General features: G+C 41.0%; 1 protein-coding gene across 1 annotated transcript in view; it reads right to left on the minus strand.

Moving 5' to 3' along the window:
• Window positions 1-18052, minus strand: part of mgat5 (alpha-1,6-mannosylglycoprotein 6-beta-N-acetylglucosaminyltransferase) — a 95270-nt gene that overhangs the window by 49436 nt on the left and 27782 nt on the right. The window contains exons 4-7 of the mRNA XM_061032209.1: window positions 9981-10057; window positions 7743-7832; window positions 3683-3754; window positions 937-1101 (exon numbers count right to left, since the gene is read on the minus strand). Of these exons, the coding sequence (XP_060888192.1) occupies window positions 937-1101; window positions 3683-3754; window positions 7743-7832; window positions 9981-10057 (404 nt within the window). The remainder of the gene's footprint in view (window positions 1-936; window positions 1102-3682; window positions 3755-7742; window positions 7833-9980; window positions 10058-18052) is intronic.

The raw sequence follows: 18052 nt of genomic DNA on the forward strand, positions 1-18052 counted from the left end.
ACTGCATTGTTGTGCTAGCATGCTAATGTTAGCGCACTGAAGTTAGCTTGTAGCTTCACATTGCATGACGACATACTCAGAATGACTGTTATCTAAAAAAATAAGCAAAGATTCCTATTTTCTCTAGTTGTGACTAAAACTGTTTTTATACACAAGGGGAGGAATCAGTTGTCCCGTCCATGTAAACACGGCTCTGACAACAACACAGCCAGCGGGACTCGAGCTTCCCACTCATTGTCGACAGTCATGACTCAGAGAGATATTTACTATATTGATGTGTAAAATGTCACACATTTTTCCTTTAAAGCTCCTCTGAGGAACTTTTGGTTTGCGTTGATTTTGGACAAAACATACTCCTTATCTCTTTGAGAGAAAAAAAAAACATGTAGAGGCCCAAATCAGCAATTTGCTTAATGTAAAAAGGTGATACTCAAAGAATCTTATCCAATAAAAAAAAATAAAAAAGTCTGTTCAGGCAGCGCGCTGTAACTGACACTTACCCCACACCAGTGCTTTCAGGCATTAAAAATAACTTCATAGAAATAGTTAATCTTGTCAATTATGGTTCTGTTGGCTTTTGTAGGTCGTAAAGAGGCATCAACATTTATTTCAGTCTGTTTCATGAACAGCTGAAAAATTCTCATAGTAGCTTTTCTCATAACCTTTTATGGTTCTCATAAGTTTTCATGTAATATTTTGGTGTGTGACATTAATTTCCCTAAAAAAAAGAGAGGAAATGGCCGACTGAACGTTTTTTTTTTTTTGTTTTTTTTTAAATAAAAGTGCAGCTGTGATAAAACAAACAAGCATTTATGTAGCAGCAATATGTCAACTAAATAGGGTCCAAATGCATGTCATACAACCGACTGCCTCATTGATTCTGTCTCACTTTCTTTCTCGGGTGTGCCAGGATGTACTGCAGCATGCTATTCCCACCTTCTTCTTCCTCCGTCGCCTGGCCAGGTTCTGCTTAGCAGCCAGTGAGCGGATGGCACTGACCCACGGCTCAGCCATGCGCTTGATCCTCAGCATCATCCAGCGGAACTCCTCGCGCTGTGACATGACGCGGTAGAGCTCGTCGAAGCTGGTGCGGATCTCGGCCTACACACACACACACACACACACACACACACACACACACACAGTCATACAGCCAGTAAGAACATTTAATCTCCATACATGCATAGTCACAGTGTATACGCTTCAACTCGAACTGATTTATTATCCTGTTGTTTGCTTCCTTTACCTTCAAAAAACAGATTTTTCTTCCAACTGATTTGATCACTTTCTGCTCCTCCCATGATGCACCCCCAGAGGGATCTTTAAAAATTATCCAATCGTATTTCAAATCTCAATATTGACAACTTTCCAAACGGCCTAGGGCTCTACTCTTGGAAGAAGACGCTTTGAGAAGAGCTGTAGTGATAAAGCTAAGTGACAAGGATTTCTCCATTCCACACCTTAGATTTGCAGATACATTAAATGGAGAGAGACAGAACAGGAAAGGGTTAAAGATAATGGCTGGATGTTTTTCAAACTTCTATGTGTACTATTTTTTTTCTCAGAAAGCTCTCAATAATCACTCAAGCTGGAGTAAAAAGGATTCTGTTGAACGGATAACAACCACGATAAAGCATCAGATAAATCCCAAAAGAAAATGATACATCATGGGAACCTAAAAATGGGCTTTTGTACTGACAGCGTGTGTTTGAGATCTCTCCTTTGAGAAAGAAACTGAGGAGTAAATCTGGAGAGGAGAGGAGAGGACAGAGGAGAGGACAGAGGAGAGGAGAGGAGAGGAGAGGACATAACATTAAAGAGGATTATGAGGTGAAATACTAAAACTTTACATTTAATATTACAGATGTTAAACTTGACTCATGATAAGCCTGAAAATAAGAACGTGAAGATGTGATTTGGCCGGCGTCGGTGAGAGGAAGACAAATCGAGCAAAGGAGAAACCACAGTGCCATTACCAGCTGCTAAGGTGGCTGAAAAAGGGGCTGTTGCGAGGCATTAGCATCCCTCATCACGACAGGAAATCACTCCCACGGACTCAACCTATTAAAATCTGGGGCCCTGAATTAAAATCTCCAAAGCCTGTCAAATGCCCCCCCCCCCACCACCACCACCACGGAGGGCTCAGTGGCTGTTGATGCATCCAGAGAGAGGGGATGAAGAGTGCTTAATATTGATTCACCCGCAGCACAGGGAGCGGGGCTGAGGTGGACTGTGAAGTCGCCTGCCCGCCCCGGAGAAGAAGCGCTCTAAGTGGGATTTGAGTGAGCTGCCGCATTGGCAGGGGATAGAAGGTAATTATTCCAGATTTGTCCCAAGGTCCCGTCACTCCGGCTTCGGTCTATCAGAACTGATCGACTCTTTCATTTCACATGCCACTGAGGAACGTCGACAGCGTGGGATCCGCTTCAGCCTGCTTGCTCATTTTTTGAACATTGAGAGGGCAAAAACGTCCTGTGAGAGTGTTTCTTAAAAAATAAATATTACATGGCATCATGGCAATACATGTGTCTCCACATTAAGAGGGATAGAGGAGCAGGACTTCAAGTACTCTGCCCTCGTACTCTGTCTGGACTCGGAGCAAGGAGGATGTCGGTAGAAGGTAAAAGTCAAAAACATGGGGAATATCGTATAATTTGAGAGCGGGGGGGGGGGGGGGGGGTGATTGTTCTGGGTGGCCACTTGTTGCTGCTCAATGAAAACAATTGTAAAATGCCGCCAGCGCTCCGTTTAAAAAATGCTAGGTGGACACTGTTCCTCACACTATATATCTGAAGTGTTTTAACGGCTCTGCTGCATCTATAAACATCTTAAAACAGGCGTCATTAACTCCCCCTCAGTTTGTCAGTTATTGAGCCACTTTGTTCCGGACGATCGCCGTGTCTCCCCCCCGGCACTGTCGTTGTGACTGATAGAATGAATATTAGCATTTCAAAGTCTAGACCCCGAGTAGAAGTCGATCCCATTTTTTAAGATGTGAGAACAACCATGTCTTTAAATTATTTCCAATACAGTCACTTAGATGCAAACTTTGACACTTAGAATATAATCTGACACCCCCAATCTACAGTTCTACAATTCATTTATCAGACAAACATCAGAGATTAAGAACACGAGCAAGGATCTAGAGAGGAGGAAACAATTACAGTAAGGGCAAAACTAAAAGCTTTAAGACCGATCGCACACTCAGGTGCTGACAGGCAGCAAAGCAAAACATCAATAGCTCTTCTTGAGACTTCTAATCAGCACCAAAGCCACCTTAAATATCGTCCACATCATCAATATCATTAAGTGTGTAGGGGGTCTTTAGGTTTTTCTTAAAGGTGCAAAAGGGGCTCCGCAGATCGAATGGAGATTTGGTAGTTCGTTACACCACCAGGGGGCGACAGAGGAGAGGAGAAGAGTCTAGGACCCTGTTTTGAAGATCATGAGACATGAGCTGTTGTGCTGATTCGATTTGGATCATCTTCAGGGGTTTGATCTGCCAGTATGGAGAAGTTGAACCGGTCTGTAGTTTTCAACCTGGGCGGGCTTGAGTGTGGGTATTTTGAGCAGAGGGGTAACCCGAGCTTGCTTGAATGCAGTAGGCTTGAGGGGGGGGGATTAAAAGCATCAATAGTGTTTTAAGTTTCCATTTCAAAGCCTGCTGAAGGACGTTTCTCACCTGTCCTCTCCTGTCGATTTCTTGGGCTATGGTCTTTGTCCTCCAGGGAAGGCGAGGACACCAGTTCTCCACCTATGAAAAAAACACTATTTAGACTTCCTGAAATAAGAACACATGCACATTCAAAGACAAGATATTGAAATGATTGCACACACACAACTTCTGCACCAACCTGTTCCAATATGCATGTTTCATAACTGCTTTTACAGTGTTGCATTGTTAAAGACAAACAGGGGAATGTTGACAATGCCTGCTACAGATGACTGACAAGGGTGCAAATATTTGTAGTACATTTGATTAAAGTGCATTTAAAGTTTGGATTCCAGGCTGTTTGACACGTTGAGTGAGTTCTGCAAATGAACTTGGGAATTTGGGTCAAAGACAAAACAATCTGAACTGTTGGAGTGGATTCCCTCCTGCGTGGAGATATTTCTGTGTCGAACAAGAGAACTTCATTTGTGATTCATCTTTTAATTTGCTCGCCGTCGCTGCAGCACTTCATTGTCAGACGCTGCCTCGCGGAGTCAGTGTCTGTCGCTCATTGTTTCAACACAGCTCCAGTCTCACTTTTTGCCCGTGTGCAATCTGATGAGACACTGCCGCAGATTTTTTTATTCCCCCCTTGTTGCATTGTACACATCCTCATTTTCTACTTCCCTCTTTCAGCATTTGCTTCCTCTTATAACGATCATGATTGTTGTTTGACCACCAAGAGGCTTCAGGAGAAGAGCTGTGTGTGTGTGTGTGTGTATGTGTTTTTTTACACATGGAAGCTCAAGCATGACCTTCTGCAGTTGACATCTATCATGATATGCTGCCCTCTGTGGTTTGCCCCCCCCCCCTTTGCAAGGTTAATGCTGTGGCGGACGAGCATGAATTAAACATGGTTGAAGCCAGGCTGTTTTTGTGTGTGTGTGTGTGTGTGTGTGTGTGTGTGTTTTCTGAAAGAAAAAGAAAAAAAAAAAGAAAAAAAAACGGACCACAATGGATGGAGAGACTGATCGCAGCCGTTTTCCAAATGGAAATGCATGCCTACTGCCATGGCAACCGCGGTACCACATGACCCAGGAGAGGCTGTTGGATCAGCAGGATGGAAACTTCCAGAGGAGATGCAAAGCAAAAGCAAATGTGTTTGTGTGTTTGTTTTCCTGTTTGATGGGAGTACTCGATAGACGTGAACAAAGAAAAGAAAAGGTTTTCTCTCCTCCTAATGGATCTGACATCGCTCGTCTATTTCTATACAGAGCGGGCAAGGCTTTCTGTGTTCTATATTAGTTCCCCTGAAAACGCTCTCAGCTTGAATACAATATTCATAACAGGGGAACTGACCTCTCCAGAGCCGAAGCCATGATAGAAATCTTACTTTTTTCTTCTTCCATTAGCAGAGTTTCTAAAAACAAAAGAGAAGAGGAGCTCTTCTCTTAGAAGTTTTGGGGTAGCACTTTCTATCAAGTCCGCCTCGCTCTATATTCTGGTACGACCACAATATACGGCAAACACTGAGCAACATTGTTCAAATCTAATTCCATGTAAAACAATGCTCTCAGTGAGCAGCACATTATTGGGTTTGAATTATAGACTGTATGAAATATGGACAAGGTCACAGTGACTTCACCCATTGGTTTCTGAAGAGGCAATATGAAGCCAAATGATTGCATACTCCATATTGGAAAAATCGACTTCAACCAAGCAGCAATCTCAGGTGTTGAAAAATGGAGCCAATGCTGAAGTCATCCTTTTAGATTTAATGAAGGATAAGAGTCATTTGTTATTAGGCCTTAGTGATGTGTTGGGTGTTTGTCAGGAGGCTTAAGCCCCGCCTCAGCTCCAGCTCTTTGCCGCTTGTTAGTTGATTGAATGCGAGATTGAAAAAGCATTTCCAATATGGCAGCCGCCGCCATCGATGGGCTACCATCCCCTTAAATGACCAATAGGTGACGTCACTCATACTTTGTCCACTCTCATTTACAGTTTATGACTTATATTAACTTCCAGTGAGAGGTAAGTAAGTAAACACAATTTGTTAATACAGTGCTTTCAATAGACAACATTCACTTATTGACATGCATATAGCAAAAAAATTAGTATAACTTTGGTAGCCATTAGTGTTGCAAGATTTGTGCATCATATCCAAAAGTTTGAGGGTTTGATCAAAAAAGAATCATTACAAAGACGTTAAATGGAAAAATAGCATGACATTCTTAGCCATGCATGATCATTTTCTATATCAGACTTCATTGGAGTTAACAGCACGACTGTTTTTCTTTAAGTTGTGGTGAAATCTGGTCATGTTGACTTGCTTTGCAAACTCTTGAAACACAATCAATGAATGCTTTCCATTCCTTTACGCTGTTTTTTCCCTGTTAGCCAAAAACACACCGACAGACCACGACAGGGTAGAAAAGCCATTCAAAGTCCTGCCTTTGCCTTAGAGGCTGAAAACTCATCTCTTCATTTAGAAGCTCACACCACCGCTCCCTCCCTTCCCACTGAATCATCTCCACTTTCTCCCACACCCTCCTACGCAGCCCGCTCTAATTTGCTCTCATTAAAAATGAAACCCCCCCTCTCTACCTCGCTCCTTTGCTGTTATTTTTAGCGCTTCATTCTTCTGCTCTCAGGTAGAAGGAATGTTGCAGGGAGGGCTGTTGCTCTGAACCCTCCATTATTTAGGTTTTCTGTGCTGGTATGACGCAGCTGTCCTTTAATACTCTACTCCTACACTCACAGAAGGATACCAGGGGACATGGTAATAAGATGTTAAAGCACATGTGTTTCCATTAAAGATCAAAATATGTGGCTTTCTGAAAACCCCACATCAAATAATGGAGAGATTCTTTCTGAAATTTTAGATTTAAAGAAGAAAAAACTATATTTTGTCCACACATGCTCGCCTCAAAAGAGTTGTACACATCACAATATCCCCAAATGGGGGATCAATACAGTCTTCATCTTCACTTTAATATAGAGAGAGAAAACATCAAACTATGTGTTTTTTATGCAAAGTAGACTTCATGTCACATTTCCATCAAGTTTCCATAATGGGAAGGTTTTCCTGGAATTAGTCTTTTTTTTTTATAACCTGCTTCCTGTTTCACTTCCCGCAGTGTTGGTGCTTCATAGGAATTTGGATGAACTGAATGCTTCCTTTGACTTTTACCATTCCTCTGATGCAATAGTCAAAACTCTTCAGTCGACAATCCCTTCTGAGGATTCAGCTAGTGCAGCTTAGTGTGGTCACATGACGCGTCATTATATATACGACACACCTAGAATCCATCAGATGTAATACTACCTGTATGGAGCATCTTCTTTTTTTTTTTTACTAGGGCTGTCAATGGTAATGTGTTGACACGTGATCAAATCAAGAGGCCTTAAAGAGCGGCGCGACCGATATGGGATTTTTAGCCGATACTGATAATGCTAAAAAAATTCAATACTGATATATCGGCCGATTTCTCTCTTAGATTTATGTTCGATCTAGATTTAGGTATACACATTTATTACCTTGATCCCTCAAATGCAGTAATCAAACACTTGTGGAAAAGATACACAGTATAACGTAGACAAGATGGCCACTCAAATGGAAATGACACTCGCTAATGGTATTGCTAATGCTCTTTGTAATCCATGTAACACTCTGCCGGTGAAAGAGAACTGCTAGTTGAATACAGTGAAACTCAAATGAAATTCTATTTGATGAATTTGGTGAATAAATCTAGTAATATCGGCGCATATCTGCGATTAATATTATCGGCCAATATTATCGGCCGGGCTCTACCCTAGAGTGTTGATTATTATAAACTCAAATTAATCATATGACGTTCCCGCTTCATATGCAAACTAACAAGGCGCCTCATTCTCTGTCAATTATCTTACTTCTGATGGTCTCATAGTAGTCAGAAGATTAGAAAAAGCGTTCTACAAGCTCAAGTCCATTTACCGTTTACCATTTATTCATGATGTGATAAGTCAGTTTTCCTGCTTGGTGGTAACTTTAGCGAGCTTAACAAAACACACACTAGTAATAAACAAATGGACATCCACAAAAAGAACTTACCTCGCTGAGGTAGATGAAGAAAGAGCAGGTGGAACCATCAACGCCGTAGTTGCCGTAGCAGGAGTCTGAGCGCCACATCTCCTTCATCCACTGACAAATAAGGAAGTAGAAGGAAAGATGAAATCTCAGCCTGACATACTGTACCTTCTCACATAAATCAACCCTCCTCAAATATATGAGCCCGCTCTCATGTTTATAGGCACAGTTGAAAGAATTTCAGTGGTCATATTGACAACTTAAAATAGACCTTCATTTCAGTCTGTTTATGATGAATGGGTACAAAAACACAAGTTGATGTAATTTAGCAGCTACTGTGGAATGAGGGGAAGGTGGGGATGCTGAGGGAATACCTGCACAGTTGCAGATCTATAGCGCCAGATGACTGTCAACTTTTTACTATTCTTATGAAAAATATCCCCGGCTGTTTTTGTTGCTTAGAGGTCCAGAGAAGCAGGATTGTGAATTAAGAATCATTGTTCCAAATGGAAAATGTGTGGTTTGAGAATTAAGGAGACAAGTTCCCTTTTTATCAAATACATGTGCAAGCCATTCAGTGGAGCTGCTCAGTTGCCAAGAGCAAAAGAGTGAGGTCGTTCTGAGCAGCTCTTGTGAGAACGTGTGGAAATAAATCAATGTGAAATCAGCATTCTCGACTAAGACATGCATCCTTGATAATGTTTCCCTGATTTGATTCCTAGTGGGCAGATTTGTGTGGCACTGTCGTGAATGACAGGCTGGAATTCATGTAAAGTAGAAGAGCCACTGAGCCGAGATGTGGACTGACAGGATGGAGTACATCATGCATGCTGACATAAAGTGACCTAAGGGAGCGGGACACAGGAAATAGACATTTTCAAAGCTGTGCATAGAGACGAGAGCTGGCAGATGGGCTTGAATCAGATAAATTTGGGATGGGGAGGGTTTAGGCATGAAAATTGTTCTAAAAACATTTTAAACCCAACCCCATTCTTACATAAAAGGAGAAATAGATTTTAAATTTGTGACCGACTGTGTGCTGACACTAAAAAACAGTTTTTGTGAATTTAAGTTGATTGAGGAGATGATGAAAGCTAAAGCAGGATCATGTTCTGTAGGTGTATTGGTGTGCTCTGTGTGGATGTGTGTTCATGCACAGAGCAGGCTTTGGCAGCGCCTGCACCCAGTTGGAAGTGCTGACAGTATCGGTGGAGGTTTCAGACTGGCCAAGCAGATGGTGTGTGTGATAGGGTCATATCAGCCAAACACACTCAGAAAAACTAAAACTGAAGCTGTGTTTACATCTGTGTGTGCATTTATTATTTGTATTGCTTATCTCTGTCGAGCATAGTACCCCTTGAATGAAATTAACTCTATGGAAACGGACCTAATTTTTACATAGTCGTTCACATTAATCAAATTAAATCGCAATAGCATTAAAGGTCAAATACAGTATTCTGCAAAATACACTTTAGCATGTTTTTCTAACACTAATAGTGTCCCTAACCTGTCTACAAACCCCCTAATTCTAAGAAAAGTCCATCCTCTCCCTCTTTTACCTTCTCTTCTTTTCAGAAAATGTGTGCTCAAACAGGCCGTTTGGAGATTTTCCTTTCATGACATCACAAAGGGCAGTAGCCCCTCCCCCAGGTGGGTGACACTCCCACAGCTAGGTGTTTGTTCTGCCCTGAGTCTGCCTTCTCACCGTAAATAATAGGACATGGAGTGAGAAAGCCAGAGAAACCCAATCCCTTCCAGAGAGGGGGCGTGGTCAGACACAGCTCATTTACATATTTAAAGGTACAGACACAGAAACAGCCTGTTATGAGCAGGGCTGAAATAGAGGTTTATTTTTTTAGACATGATTAAATACATGACGGCAATAAACTTCACAGACATGTTTTGAGGGGTACTCTGACACTTATTTAAACTTGTTGAAAAAGGAGTATAATATGTGATCTTTAAATTAAAAGATTATGGGGCTATGAAGTGTCTCAAAACCATCCAAGACAATGACATCACAATATGTCGAACTACTAGGACTGGGCCTGTATTTCTAATACAGATTACTACCACTGGTCTGCTCTGCTCTTTTTACTCACTGGCTCTTTTTTCTTGCTCACAAAACCTACCTTGCTTTTTCTTTTCACACATTTCTAAATGATCTATTCACAGATGTGAAAACAGTGTCGGATAAAGAGTGAAATGGAGAGGCTGTCTTTTTGTGTGTTTTTTCTTTCTTTCAGTTAGTGTGTGATTCACCTTGACCTTGCCCTCGCAGTGAGGAAAACCATCCATGGGCGGCAGCTCGCACTTCTCCTGGGCTCCGTTTAGGAGGTCTGGAGGGAGAGAGGATGAAAGAGAGAGAGAGAGAGAGAAAAAATCAATAAGGTCGAGTAGATCGGCTCCAAAATTCTTTGTCTGTTTGTAGTTGAACAGTATGATGCTCGCAGGAGCGGAGGGGAGGCAAATGAACACTTCAACGTTTCAAGAAAACAAATATCTACTCCGCAGCTCACAAAGACCTGTTTGTTTGTTTGTTTAGTTCGACTTGTTGGAGGATAAGGAATCTGCGTGTTGAGGTTGGCTGATACTGTATCCAATGTAGTGCTTCGACCATTAAGAGTAGAGCTACAGAACACAGTTAAAGAATCACGCACAACAGATGAAAATGTACTTGAGTGAAGTTCGGCCAATGCAGCTGCGTCCCACATTGATCCACCAAGCTCTGACCATATTTCCAGATGTCTTTTATCCCCTTTTGTTGACTTATTTTCTGTTGTTTTTATTCTCAGTACCCATGCTTCATCTTTACAAAGTAAGCGATTATATTCACCGTTATGCAGATGACACACGGTTTTACCTGACCTTTCACCTGACTGTGCATGCTATCAGAATAACATTATAATATATATATTTTTTTTTTTAGAATGAAAAAGAAACTAAAGAAATCTACTACCTTATCAACATCCCAAAATCTAATTTGGCCCCTGTCACAAGGACCTTTTATCCCATCAATACTTTACCTTTGAAATCTCCTGTTCCCTATTCTGGCTAAGTTTCAAAGGTAACCAGTCAAACACAGAACTCATTTCAAATCTTCCTATTTGTTGTTAAGGGCTTACATGAATTAGCTCCACAATAATCTACTTATCTGGTTACTAAGGTCATCATCATCATCACAACAACACCTCTGGCCCTAACTCGCTGCTCAAAACCAAAGGTGATAAGGCTTTACGGTTTCTGCTTCTAAAAGGTTCTAGGATTGTTTCTTACCTACATTAAGTTCTTCTCCACCTGTAATATCTTTGAATAATATCTGAGGGGTTAAAATATTTTCTTTTACTTTAGCTCTGTAGTCTGTCTATGCCCAATATTTTTTTCATTCTTCTTCCTATTTTATGAATGCCCATATTGGGATTTTATCAGTTTCGCTTTTTTATATATATTTCATAGTTTTGTATCATGTCATAAAATGGTATTGAGGCAGACTGTAGTCAATCTGCCTTCACATCTACTCTGACTACATCTAATTCAACTCAAGCAGTTTTTAAACATTGTAAAAAGAAATTTGACTGAATCAATCAACTTTTATAATTAGATCAGAGTCCACCACTGCATCATGTGGTCTAAATTGCTTCCATATGCATGTTGGAAATCCTCCTAAATCCCATGTTATTCTTTCCATGTTATCATTAATACTGTATCAGAGAGGTCGTGAATTACTGCCAACACAAAGTCAAAATGTCCTATTGCTGCTGCTTCATATTCAAACTATTCAACTGGTCTTACATTGGGAGGATTTCATTGGGACGCTCTCAGAGGAATCATAGGGAACACATTAGGCCTGAACATTGTACAATTGAGATGTGCTTATGGGCAATATACACAACACAGGACTAGCAATGTCATTCAAGGGACTTGAAGTACGTCATGCTGTGTTGTTTGACGCAAACCAAAACCTCCAGTTTTCTTGTTTCCAAGACTTTATCTACAATTGGAAGATCAGTGTGTAATATCCATATCATTAGTTGGAGAACTGACCACTGTGCATGCAGTCTGTGTGTCCACTGCATGTAAAAATGTACACGCTACAGGCAGCTGCCATCACAGATACCATGGAGCTAAACCACAGATTTGAAATGAGTGTATTCCCACTATAAGCAGCACCGAGTCCAGGTGGTAGCTAACGCTGTGGTCACATATACAGACTGTTAACAAAGTCCATGTGCCACTGATGAATGCATGTAAATACACATTTTTAAAGTAAATGTGTTTTCAAATTGTAGACAGTAATGGAACAAAAAGGAGCGACCAAGGGGACCTGTTGGATTAAAGGTTAGCCCCAAAGTATTTAAAGAGCCTGATATCTGACATCTTTTGGACTTAACAGCAATCCTCTGTTGAGTGTGGGTTTTAAACAAACCTTCCAAAATTCACCCTTCCCCTCATTATCACAGCTCACTGGGTTTCTAGGATTAAAATGAACCACCAAACATGTTAAATGGCTGCCTGCCAAAGGGTTTTGTTTAATGCAACATATAGAAAAAAGTGCTTATAGGGGTTATGTTGTCTGGATAATGGCTTTATTTCTCATGTAGCTCAATAGACAGAGAGAAAAGCAAACAGCAGTTTAAAGCATTTTATGTAAAAGGGAAGTTATAGCACCTGCTTCATGAGTCAACAATTTCTTTGTCATTGCCGTGATTTAAATCATAAAAATGTGTTTCCGCTTGTGAAATAACAAGCAGCAGAACAAACGCATTAAATGAAAAGAACAAAGCAACACACAAAAGGACAGAAGAGGAAACCCAGTGTGCAGCCCAAACTGATGCAGCATGGATGTGCGATGAGGCCACAAGGGGAAGTTTCTCTAAAGGCTACTAGATATTGGTCCCAAAACAAGTTTCTTCCAAGAGTGAAAGTGAGGCTTCTTTGGATTTATTGGGGACATGAAATATGAAAAAATCTAATGATGCTAGCAGTAAGGATATGTGAGATTAGCTGGCTAAACTACCTTACCGATTGGCACCAGAATTACTAGTCAGTTAACTAAGTTTAAATTTTTGTAATAATTCAATGAATGTCTTAACTTTGTCTTAACTGTAATGAAGCAGCCCGCCACTAGCTGGGGCTGTAGCTCCAATTTGACTACTGCCTTCCTTCCATGTTACTCTACTACCTGGATGTAAAGTAACACAGTGAAGTATTTTGATTGGGAGAATGAAGATAAAGTTGTACGTAGGCTGTGTAGGGTTAAACTTATATCGTCCCACATTTACCCTGCAAGGATAACTGAATGCTAGCAGGGCTAGCACTGCTAATGTTAGCCACACTCGGCTAACCAATTTGACACTGTTTTCACAACGACAGTGTCATTTCCTGTCTGTTGTGTTAAATAGTTTTAAATTTTATCTGGTTTCTGAGTGTCAACTAGTCTGAATTTAAATTAGCATCCAGCCAAATTTCACATTAGCAACTAGGAACGTCTTACACCGTGTTGTCCTAGCAATGGCAACATTGATCAGGCAGTCAGTCCCCCACTTTGGCATAGCTTCAAATATTACTTTTTTTTTTCAATCCACAAAGTATATTTGTGCAATTTATTTACCAACATTTATGTCCTTATGATAAAAGCATTGGTGAAAAAAATTGCTATTCTATGGCTTTTCTTCAAGTACCACCTTGTGGTTGAGATTTGTGTTTTTTAAGTGAAATATATTGTTGACTTTACATTTTTTTTTTAATCACATTCATTTTCATCATCAAAATGAGGAATCGTTTTGACAAAACAGCTGTTGTGTGGTTAGCATTAGCATTGTGTACTTGCAAAACATCATGCATTGTCATTGTTACCTCGTTAGCATGTTGACAGCAGTAACACAGCAACGAATACCTGTGGGTAGGTGAAGTGTGACAGAGCTGTTACAAAGTCATAGCTTTAGGCTAGTTGCATCGTTGTTAGATTTTTAATGACCCCTCAGAACTGCCAATTAGTCCATGGTTCAGGGATGACTGTGAGGCAACACGATCACCTTTAGCTTGGTAACCTGAACTCTATAATTACTGAAACCACAATTGGGCTGAGCCAGGCAATATCCACAATGATGCAAATGCAGGTAAAAAAAGGCATTTAATAATTCTATTCAATATCATAGGAAGAGAAATCTCACTGTAGGATCAACATGCACAGCTGGCATGCAGGCTTCCCTCCCATAAAAATCACCTTTTTGATATCCCCATTCTGAGATGTTAACGTCATCACCACTGACCTTTACAGCTAGAATATAAATAATGCATTATGAGGGGGTTGTGCAGCGAATACAGAAAAGCTTAAAGGCAGACACTGGACTAATGTAATGAATTTCCGCGTGGTGTTTCTAGGAGGAGTGGATGTTAGCGTATGAAGCTAATCAGCTCCAGCACTGGGTCAGGCTTTTATCAGGGCGGGTGTGATTGGACGGTGGGTTTTTCCATTTATTTGCACAAACAAGCTTCTGCAGTGACTAGATGTTCTACTGGCAAACTTATTTCCCACCCCCTTTTCTATCTCTCCCTCACTCGCTCTGTGTTCTGCTTTATCTCCTAGATCAGAATCAACATATTTCACTGACACTTTTCTGGCTCGCTCCCTCAGCGGTGTGTATCGGGGGAAGAATGAGATAAAAGAGAGGCGATGACATGTTTTGGAGTACTGTAACTAAACACATTTCGAGTAAGATGGAAAGCCACCAACACACGCTTTCCATCTGCTGCTTCAGACACCTTTTAGGGAAGAAGAGGGGGAATACACAGCAAGCCTATCATGTGCGGTCACTCAAACTTCATTTCTTGAGTTAACTCAACCAGGAAATAAAACCGCTGGTCGTTATCTGGCAAACATATCACAAGCCGGAATGCTTCCCGAAAAGCTGGTTATTGTTTCGACATTTTAAACATTGACATCAGGGCCTGACCAATTTAGGATTTTGGAGGCCGATGCCGATACTGATATTGGGAGAGAGAAAAAAAATTCTGATACTGATATATAGACCTATATCTTTCTTTCTTATCTTTCATCAACTTAAATTGAATAAACCTAGTTATATCGGTATATATCGAAGATAAAATTAGCCGATGCGAACAGTCACTTGATATGCTAATATCGGCAAAGATTATCGGCCTGCTAATTAAGCGGTCAGGCTCAAATTGACATTGTGTTAAGGAGTGCCAAGAAGGAACTTCCTGTCAAACAATCCAGTGTTATCTGTTCACTCATGGAATTTTTTACAGCTTTATGATTTGAACTGAGCACTTAAAGGTAGAGTCAGTCACTTTTTTCCCCCCAAAATACAAAAGTAATTCTGCTCAATCATCACTCATGGGCCTCCACACATGTGTGGTGGTGACTGTGTGTGCAGAGACCCTGTCCTGTTTCCTGGAGTTTGATGATTTGTGTTGTTTTGGTTGATGTTTCTGGGTGGGGAGCAGGTGTTTTTTCCCCCCAGTCAGGTGAATTTAGGAGTGGATCCAATTCCAGCGATTGGACGCGATTCACACCGTTGTGGACGTAGCGGCAAAGAAGAGAAAATATAATCACAGTGAGGTGGATTAAGCTTGTTCCTTCATGGTAGCAAAGAGAATCACTCCTTCCTTTACATACTGTAGTGTTGTGTTGTGTGTATTATTCTATAATGTTGTGTATGTTTCCCAGTAGCAGACCCAGTACTCCTAGTGATTAATGTGATTTACATTCAAAGGGGAAGAAGTGGGAGACCAGTGAGTCACTCCTTATGGAGTCAGCCGGTCACAAGATGAACACAATACACAATGAGGGCTCATTATTGTTTCCAAGGGGCGGCAGGAGTCAAGCAACAAACAGGAGGATTAGAATGATTTTTTTTCAAGAGATGTCGCAGGCCGATCCTTTACATCAAAGACTTGGACTGATTAGCACAGTGTTTTTACCACTATTTATTGAATGCTCTTCTTTAAGGAACCTGATGGAATAGTGTCTGTCTCTTGTGCAGCAGTGAGTAGCTGTTAGCTCATCCTTCAGACGGCCAGTCATCCTGTCGGTCCGTGAACCAACCAACCAACCACACATGCAGCCAGGCGGCCTGTCATTCACGCTGTCGTCCAGCCAGCGAGCCGGCGAGCGCCAAAGCCACCAGGCAAATCTTCTCCTAGCTTTAATCAAGCTGAAGAAGCTGCTGCCAAGGAGCTGCTAAATATAGCTCCCTTTATAATCAAACGCAGCCGAGGTGGTGCTGTTCCAAGGCAAGCCAATTCATCCCATAGCGACTACTAGGATGGATGTCAAACCTTACCCCTTCCTTTAACCTGCTCCTTTGACATCATATGGATTTGACTTCTCCCTGGACTGAGTGTGACATTTCTAAATGAACACACACCCCTTGCAGAGAACTTAACCAGCATTAGCAGAGCAGTTAAGAAACGCCAAAGACAAATATTACACGAGGCAAACATGACAAACCTTCTTCAAACAGTTTGCAATGCGCTTTGTGATTAAGCAAATGAAAGCAAGATAATGAAGAGGTTCATTTGGAAACGATCAAATAAAACAACAAGACACCACCACAGGGTAGAATGGTACAAACATAGGAGCGTTTAAAAAAGGATAAAAGATTGGGAAGGTAAATAAAACCTGAGGCATGAAAACAGATGAGATCATTCAAAGTTCAATAAGAAGTCTCACAGCACTGTTAGCCACTTCGAAGCAAACTGTGTACACCTGTTATCCTTTAAATAACATGATCTTTGAACAATAAGTGATTTTACACACACACAGTTGTTTTTCCCTCTTTCTCCCTTTGTGCATTTGACCAAGAACATGAGGTCATCTGACATTGGACAACTCGGGAATTGTGATTGAAGACATCTGGTTTGTGTTCTTCTTTCTCTCGCTCTCTTTTTTTCCCCACGTCTCTGTTGCTCTCAGCAATTACATTTTTTTTTTATAATTTTCATTGAAAATTTAATAAAGATAAACTTTATTGATCCCCCATGGGGGAAAAACAGCTCAAGAAACAGGAATATAATTATCAAAAATAACAAGACGTTAAAAATCAAACATATGTACATCAGTTAAATAAAGGGAGAAAAAATGCAATAATAGAATAATACAAGGAATTAATTAGGATGTAAGAAACTTTGGGAAAAACAGTCCATTTTGTACTTCATAAGTGTGTGGTAAGATGTCATTGTGAACATCTCCAGAACTTATATAACCATAAAAACCACTGGAAACCAGAGAATAGAAGGGGCTTCCCAGCATGAGGGGGCACATGTTTGAAGCCCCTCAAAACACATGTCTCCCATTACCTCTGGTCCAATCAAGTATTCCAAAGTAAAAAAACAAAATCCAAATTCCCCCTATGTATGTATCGCTGCACCCCCAGCCCACACTGAGTTCCCTCTTTCCGTCCCTTCTTCTGCAAAAAAAGCGCAACGCCTGGCTCTAATCAATCCTTCCTTTGTGCTCCAGAAATCTGAGCGGCCCACTGATCTCTGAAAATATAATTCGGATTTTTTACACCGAGAGAGGCGAAAAGGACAGGAAAAGGCCAGAAAAGCCTTGGATGGCTTAAATCGTTGCAGAGTTATGACTAATGTTCCACTGCTGATCGGAGAGCTGCAGCCAGAGAACTTGTTGTTGTGATGAAAAGGGGATTGTAAGTTTTGACTGAGAATTGTGAACAGTGTTTCTGAACCAAAAAAGCGGCTACATACGGACACATGTAACCACCAAAAGGTCAAGATCAAGCAAACGCTTCAGACACCTGCCGAGACATATGCAATCGGTTAAGAAAAAAGTGAAATATGTAAATGCTCGGTCTGCTGTAGAGTAACTCGCAGGCGTTGCAGTGGAGCTGAAAATATTCTGTGTTTTCATAAGTAAAGCCGCCTGAGCGCCACAGAGCTGCATATTGCAGAACCAAAAACTGTATTCACTCAGACTTTTAGCTCCTTGTTTGAGCCTTTAAGTGTGAGAGATTATGTGTAGAAGTTGAAGTGTGTGCATCTGCTACTCCATCCTCTGTAGTGAGTGGAAGGGGGGGTGTGTAGGTGCTGTGGATGTATGAGTGTATATTAGGAGCACATGGGAGCGTTTGTGTGTACACTGACTGGTTATAAATTATATTTGGTAGAAGGAGGCAATTCCGATTATTTCCCTATAGGGCTCTGGCTTTAACCAGCGCAACAACAATACTGACAAAAAAAAGGGGGGGGAATGAGTTAGGGAGTGCAAAGAGGAAAGAATGGTATTTATATTATAATTTCCCTTGTTTCAGCAAAACAGTGGATCCTCTTGTTTGTGTCCCCTCAAAAAT

This window comes from Labrus mixtus, chromosome 24 (genome assembly GCF_963584025.1).
Source record: "Labrus mixtus chromosome 24, fLabMix1.1, whole genome shotgun sequence".
Classification (NCBI taxonomy): Eukaryota; Metazoa; Chordata; class Actinopteri; order Labriformes; family Labridae; genus Labrus; species Labrus mixtus.